Source organism: Onychomys torridus, chromosome 5 (genome assembly GCF_903995425.1).
Source record: "Onychomys torridus chromosome 5, mOncTor1.1, whole genome shotgun sequence".
NCBI classification, from domain to species: domain Eukaryota; kingdom Metazoa; phylum Chordata; class Mammalia; order Rodentia; family Cricetidae; genus Onychomys; species Onychomys torridus.
Genome location: NC_050447.1, coordinates 115,330,706 through 115,338,771, shown reverse-complemented (window position 1 = coordinate 115,338,771; position 8,066 = coordinate 115,330,706). Strand labels below are relative to the sequence as shown.

General features: G+C 43.4%; 1 protein-coding gene across 4 annotated transcripts in view; it reads right to left on the bottom strand.

The window, feature by feature from the left end:
* Positions 1-946: 946 nt before the first annotated feature.
* Hivep1 (HIVEP zinc finger 1) overlaps positions 947-8,066 on the bottom strand; it is a 137,149-nt gene continuing 130,029 nt past the window's right edge. For all 4 annotated transcript variants that reach the window (XM_036186985.1, XM_036186983.1, XM_036186984.1 and 1 more), the window contains 2 exons: positions 4,071-4,570; positions 947-2,592 (listed from right to left, as the gene is read on the bottom strand). In XM_036186985.1, the coding sequence (XP_036042878.1) occupies positions 1,465-2,592; positions 4,071-4,570 (1,628 nt within the window). In that variant the 3' untranslated portion in view covers positions 947-1,464. The remainder of the gene's footprint in view (positions 2,593-4,070; positions 4,571-8,066) is intronic.

The following is an 8,066-nucleotide window of genomic DNA, read 5'->3' as shown; positions in this document are numbered from 1 at the left end:
GTCTGCACTATTTGTGGGAATTTAATGACCTAAGCTGCAAAACTGTACCTTCATAAGAAAAAACACATGCCCACAGCACCATAGACCCAGAGCCTGCTTGTCATTGGAGTACAGGTTGTTAATCCCAATTACAAGACAGATTGGTGGGGCTCCAAGTGCCTTTCCCAAAGCCAGAAATGATCTTCAGGGTGGCTATCAAGGTATCTCCAAAGTCCTCACAGACTCTCCCCTCTAACACAGTCTCAGTGGCTTCATGAAGAGAACATTTAAACCTATGATACACTGCCCTAAAGTTACGCTAAATATTCCAATCCCAACATCAAATAGTTTCCACACAAACCTGGCACCTGCCATCTGTAGATAATAAGGCAGTCACAGTGAGACTTGTGCCATCTTCCTAAATGACCAAGCTGCATTTCTCAGGACAGGAGCAATCATTTCTAGAGCCACTTAAGTCACAGATCTGGGCTTTTCCCACCAATAACTCTTGGGTCCTTTAGGGTTTGGGGGGACAGAACTCTACAGAAAAGCTTCTCTGAAAGAAACAGGAGCCCTTGGCTAAGGAACACAGCGTTGAGGAGTGGGAGGGAGCATTGGAGGTCTCATGACTGGTTTTTGTTTTGTTTTGTTTTGTTTTGTTTTGTTTTACTTGCTTTACATTTTCCATAGCCACATTTAAGGTCTTCACTCTTTTCAGAATGTCAGTATTGTGCATTTATGGAAAATATTAAGAATTCAATCCTCTAACAAGTAAAAAGCTACAAAACTACATCTGGCAATTAGGACACATTTGTCTTTAGCTCCCGATTATTGGGCTCCAGCACGTTGCACAGGGAAAGAGACCACTAAAGGCTTGTCTGTCAGAACTAAGGCCTGGCTGTGGAAGGCGCAGACCTGGGAGCTACTTTCCCAAAGAGGTTTAAAGACAGCACAACTGAAGCACCACTGAAGTCGGTAAACAGTATTTTACTGAAACAGTTCGTAACACAGAAAATCTGCCAGAAGTGTACAGTTACTGTCTTACACGATGACAGATCCATTTGCAAAGACTAATATGAATACAATAAATATGGGGTTTACATACTAATTTATACACAGAAACTGCCCCACAGCCATAAAAATTTATATTTAACAGTGCAACATATAATTTAATCATCTGATTTATCTGACAGGTTTCTACTAAACACAACTACCTGGTTTGCATATACATATATAACATATTTGTATGTATATAGACATTCAACCATCTGTACAGATTCTAAACATAAAACTCCTAAAAGGCACAATTGTCTATACAACATGTACAAAAATGGCTGGAGTTGACACAAAACAACAATTATTGGTCTAAAGTTCATGATTGCACAAAGATTAGTCATGAGTTTATGTCAGAAAAAAATGTGCTTTAAGGAAAGGGTTTTCAAAAAAACCTGTTATTAAAAAAAAAAATCAATAAAAAATAAACCACTAGGTTGCTATGACAAGCCTGTCCTCGTCATCATCACTGCTCACGTCGCTGAAGTGCACGATGGGTTGCCTGTGGGGCCCTGGGGGTCTGAGAGCGGGTCTGTCTGGCGGGAGTGATGGAGAGCCTGAAGTTGGGGCCTTCTGTATAGCTTCTGGCGTGGGTGCCGGCTGCGCCTGCGCAGAAGAGCGCCCGGGCAACACGTGACTTGCTGCGGGAGCCGCCTTCTTGGTGTCCATTTTGTTTGGGCCTTCAGACTTTGCATGGTCTGCTGCGGGGCCGGGCACTGTTTTGGGGTTTTCCTGAGGGCCTTCGGGTGACCCCTGAGACGGCTCGGCGCTGTGTCCCTGGCCTGCGGGCGTCTGCAGCTCCGGCGCCTTGCTGTTGGAAGCCGCAGTCTCGGGGGTCCCCGCGGTGCCCACAGCCACTGGGCCGACCGAGGGGATCAGGGTGGGCAAGGCGATGTTGAGGATCTGGAGACCTGGAATGTGCGCCTGTGGGGCAGGGCTGCTCTGGGCAGGCGCATTAGCCAGAACCTGGAGCCCCACAGCATTGAGGGCCAGGCCTGGGGGGTGCACCTGCGGGCCCACGGTGGCATTGGCCAGGCCCACGATATTGACGGTTTCCATACCCAGGGACGTGAGCGACTGCAAGGCTGGGGGACTTAGGTTCTGCAGGCCTGGCACATGGATTTGGCCGATGGGAATACATGGCACAACACTGCTCAATTCAGCCACTCCCCTGGGGCGATTGGTAGTGCCAGAAACTTCGGTGATGGTATCCCCAGGGGTACCCATGGTTCTGTGAATAACACTCACAGCAGGGATGGTAAGTTGCATTGGTCCGGCCTGAATGGGTACAAAAGTGGAGTATGTGAGGCCGGCAGGCACCACATGGATACCGCCAACGGGAACCATGTTGTATGGGGTCCTTGATTGCTGCTGGGAATGCAAGGGGAGGTGGCTGAACAAATGCGTCTGAGAGGAAGGCAAGCCTGGAGGCGGATGTAAGGTTATTTGCTGCTTCGGTTCTTGACTGTCAGGGTGAGGTGAGACTGAGGAAGGAATCCTGGCTGCTGGCTGAGGGTTGAGCTGGGCTACAGCAGGCGGCAGTCTTACAGATGGTGAATCCTACAAGACAAGAGACAGTGAGCCTTGGTAGCAGAGCTTCCTTCATCACAGTTCAAGTACTAGTGTTCAGTCTGTTCTTTTCTTAACCCTTAATGAGTTAAGAGTATGTGTTTGTATTATACAGTTGTTGGCTTATATTTTCAACAACAACAAAAAAATCTTCATTTTTAATTTCTTTCCTACTACAATGCCAGAAAAACATTTTGCATTTTGTAATTTGCAAACCAGTTTCCTGGGTATTACCATTTGATACTGATAGATGAGCATGGTTATATTTTTATGTTGATGCTATTTTTCTGGCATCACCAGCACCAATTTATTTTAAAGACTAGGAAATGTTGAGAAATTGCCATATTAGTTGGCTGTGAGCATCAACTCAACTGGGAGAAAATTAACTGAAAAATTGTTCACTCATGAAGTGAAGAGCTATTACTAAGACAAAGGTCTGCAGTTGTTCATTTATTTGCTCACTGATTCGTAAGCTAATACATAACATGTCTACTGAAGACTGCATTTTCAGGCACCGGTAGTTATGTGAGATGATTAGATACAGCAGTAAGAACACAGTGTTAGGGAGGGATGAATCTTGCCTACCCTCCCCCCTTCCACCCATGAGTGTTATCTAAATACTACCTTTTTCTTGATAATATATACATGAATTTGCATATATATATGTATTTGTTAAGGAGCTGCATTAGTTCACGTATTCAATTTCTGTATTAAACTGACAGATGAAGTTAGTTTAGGCTAGTATGTAAAATTATAAGCTTTTGTTTTTCTCTAGTGGAAAACATCTTTTTCCCAATAAGAAATACATCCTACTGCCTTATTTAACACACAGGAGAGGGAAGAGACCTGTTAAGGAAAGACAGAATTATGTGTTGATTAGGAGGCAGCCATGGAAAAGCGTGCAGCATACTTCCTGAACTTCTTTGGAGCTGGTGTCTGACCCTGAGCTGCTTCCTGGAAGGAAACTTTCCCAAGTTCTCCCAGGAGTTTGTGCACCCAAACAACATGAATTCTTGAGTCATGTTTGCATCAGGTTAATTTGTCATGAAGCCTGCTAGCTGTTGTCCACAGGAGCAGACACAGCACAAGATCTGGATAACATGATGCAGACCCACCATATCCACACTTGGGAAACCAAGTCAGCCATTGGACCCTTAAGTCTCGGGATGTGAGTTTACAATTGGCACGTACATATTTTATTGTGATTTTTAAAAACAGCAAATAATGAAGGAATATTCTTAAAAGAGGCACCACAGGCTATAGTACAATATATGGATTTTTGTCAAGATAATTAACAGTGCTTTAACAGACATACATGAATTCTGTCATTGGCTATAACAACAAAAAGGTACATACTCATATGGTCATGAATGACTTTTTAAATCTATTAGGTTTAATCTATTAGGTTTTCCTAATGGAATAAGAGGAAAAAACAAAAATAAGACAAAACCCCACCACCGCTCATCTACCTGTATTGAAGCAACAGTCTTTGCAGCTGTAGGACTTCTCAGAACATCAGATTCCGGGTAATCCACAGACATCTGATGGCCGGTAGACTTGGGGGTAACTTCTAGGGACCTGGAAGTGTCTACATGAGGAACTATTTCATGCTCGTCTTTTGCAGTATGCTGCATGGCCTTTGCTGGCAAATCTGTCCTGTTGGGATCAATCTGTACTGTGCTGAGAACAGTCATCTTGGTGAGTAACGCTCTAGGCAGAATGTCCATGGGGTCTGTGTGTGCCCCTGAGAAGCAACTGGGAACCCTAAGGTCCTCGTCTACACTCCCAGGATCTTGAAGGCCACTTCTGGATGGAAGATGCTGTGGGCTGGCTGTGACTGAGGGTGCTGCTGAGAGGCCAGACTCTGCCTGGCTGTCCTCATCATCCTCTTCATTGTCATCCTCATCTGGGCCATCCGATTCTTCAAGGTCATATCCAGACCGCTCATAACTGAATCTTTGCTTTTCATCTGATATGACAAATAAGAATTGTTATATAATGTTCTACAATTACACAAACACAATGCTTTCACTTTTAGAAGCTCGGCAACACTGTGGAGCATGTTGAAGATGGGGCTACCCAGAGCACACACCAGAAAAATCACAGGCAGCAGCCAGTCAAGTAGCAGGGACTCGGAGAAGGTCATGAAGGTAAGGGCCATGGTCAGGATAGCAGGGAGGTACATGAAATGAGCCTTCAAAGAGAAATGGACAAGCCAAGTGTAGGATGTAATGAAAGGAAATAAAGCCTCAAATATTATATTAGAAAAACTCTTAAGTATGACAAAAATAAAAAAGATCAACTTCTCCTAAGCTGTTTTCTATTTTCCTATTGTCAGGAACAAAGGGAACCCCATTTCTCCAAATTCCAAAAGGCGGAAGGGACAAATGGCTATCTGTGGTGCCCATTAGCATACCATAGCAAGCTGGCCTCTGGCTCCCTCAGTATTACATGTAGTTGTTACATAGTTCAAAGTCCATCCCAACTCTTCTTGCCTCCTCCTCTACCCTAACTTCTCTAGCTCATGGGCTTCTCTCCCCCAGTTACTCATTCTCTGTGTAATTCTGCTATTTTCAATGTTCTCACTCTGTCTTCCTCTTGGCCTCCTTCTCCCACTCCCCCTTCTTGCTCTCTCTCTATGCCTCCTCACCCCCACCACTATGCTCTGCCTCTTGTGGCCAGGTCTAGGCAGCTGGCCATGTTCAGTCTACCACTTTCTCTCTCTGCTCTAAACTCTTCCAGATGCCTCTGGCTGTTCTCTCGGATCTACAATAAAAACCTTCCTCTTAACCATGGAGTAGTCATGTCATGAGTTTATACACCTATCTCTTCCTTTTAGTAAAGAAATTAACATACTAATACTTTGATGGTATTTGACTTGTTAGTAAAATTAGATTTGAACTATATTGGAAACATGTTTTAATTGATTTGTTAGTAATAATGCTCATTTGATATTTAAAGCCTTATCCCCCAGCCCTGTGTGTGTGTGGGGGGGGGGGCATATATCACCCATGCAGCTGCATATGGAAGCCAAAGGTTGACATAGTTCCTCAATCATTTCTCTTGGTTGTTTTTTGAGTCTCTCACTGAGCCTGAGACTTGTTTCAGCTAGACTGGCTTGCTAGTGAATCTCTGGAAAATCTGCATATGTCTCCTTCCCAGCACTGTGGTCAGAGGCATATGCTGCTATGCTCAGCTTTTTACTTGGGTTCTGGGAAGGTGAACTCAAGTCTTTGTGAAGCAAACACTTTACTCACAGAGCCATCACCACAAGCCCTTCTGATCTTTCCAGAATTTCCTGATACTTCTTGTTTCTATATGACTTGACCCATTTCTTACAAAAAATGAAATAGTATCTAAAAATATTATCATTAACACTAACATCATTTTTCAAGAAATAGTCTAGATGATTCAAGTGACAGTGTCAGAATTTTCATGCCTTCACATGGAGCTAGGTTAAAAAAAACTGCAGTATTTAAAATCATGCGAAGTGGAAAGCTAACATTTAAGGGAGGGATGGGAAAATATCTATACTATTTCTTTGTCACTAGCCCACACGGATGTCAGACCATCTATGGTTTGGTTGTGTGTGATACATTCTAATTTTTTATTAAACTATGGTATTGGTTTCAATTTTGGATTGTGGTAAAAAAATAAAAATTAAGTAGAGGGTGCCAGAAATACTAGGTTTTAACCTATGCATGGTTCTGAATAGTGGGGTAAGATTGTTCCCAGCTTGCTGTCTTGCCTGGAACATGGATTGCCCTTTGTCTAGTGGTGAACAAAGATCTGCCTGCTAATCACTTAGTAGACTGTCTTGGTAATAAGATGTACAGAGTGTCACATACTGTCAGGTGGGCTGCTGTGTCACTAAAATGTCTAACACTATATAAACAACACTCACATCATTCATCTCACTTCATCTCAGCCCCAGGGCTTTGCATGCATCATTTTGCCACAGGAAGAAGTGTGAACACAGTGCAGAAAATACCTGAGAGGTACACTACATAATTTTCATTATTATATTGGTACAACTGCTTTAGTCTATGCATTATTGTTGCTAATTGTTTACTGTGCCCATGAAAACCAGCATAAAGGGGCAGGTATTCACTGGATTCGTGGGAAGTGTTCTACCTGGAAAGGGAGACCACTCTGAAGTTTTGAAAAACAGAAAAAATTCAAACAGAGAAATATGCAATAGATATTTTTTACTGGACTTCCTAAGTATTCATTTATTTTATTTTTTTTGCATGGCAGAAAAATTCTTACAAAGATAAATTCTTACAGAAAAGTCTTATAGGAACTATGTACTGAAACACTGGAGGGTGACTTCTAGGGGATGAAAAAGACTAGAATGTTTTTGTTGTTGTTGTTTCCAAGGTTCTACTCTTATGTTGTAAAATAAACAGAACAACGTTAATTAGTTGAGTCCCACTCAGAGCCCATGTTGGAATGAGGGATTTCTGGATCAGTACCTGGGAACTCTGGGTGCCTCAGAAAATGGGGAAACAAGGGACAACAAGGAACTGGTTGGCCAGAAGAGACTACTGAAGAGGAAAGTTTCATCAAATACTAACTTCCTGCCAAGTGTAGCTAGGCTGGATCCTGCTTACCCTGAAAACCATTGCTTTGTAAAAACAAGAGTAGACCTAACTTTACGTGCATGACTTTTTTCCCACTAAGCAAAGAACTGAAATTTGAGACAATCAATAGATCAAATCTCAGGCAAGACAGTGTCTGCAAGGCAACAGACTAGAGTGTGTCACTAAGGACAGCAGTAACAGAATACTGGCCAGAGGAGTTCATCGAAATGATCGACAGAATCAAAGTTGTTTCCAGCCAGGTGTCTACTGTTAAGACTGGAACAGCTTTAGGGCTCTTTAGGTGCCTACATCATGGAGCTCATCTAGACACTCAGTGCCAAGTGCTAAGAAGTGTTCTGTTTGGCCCTGATCTGGGAAAGGAGCAGCAGCCTCAGGAAAGGCAAAGAACTTCACTTGGGCCCTTCTCCCCTCTCTACCGTTGAATCAAAAGTCTGATCTAGTGAGGTAAAGGACAGCGAGCACTGATGACCTCAGATGCTGGTGACATTCACTGCACTGAGGGAACAAAACAGGAGGAAACAGAACGTTCATCCTTGTTCGAAGAACAAGACTATTGCTGGGCCTGGGGGATGGCGGGGGTGGGAGGGCTCAGGACAGGGAAGGCAGGAAGGTCCAGAGCAGAGACTGAATCTGAATTACAGCCCCAAAGGAAGACCATCAATTGAAATACTGAACTGACACCATTCTTGTAAACCAGCCCCCATCCAAAGCACAAGGTATCTTAAGAGGAACATGAATCCTCCTGACCAGAGACAACAGCCAGAGTTACTCCCGGGCAGACACAGCCAGAAGGACATGCCCATTCCAAGCATGACAACGACTTACACAACTTTAGCATGTAACATAAGATGTCCAACTTTG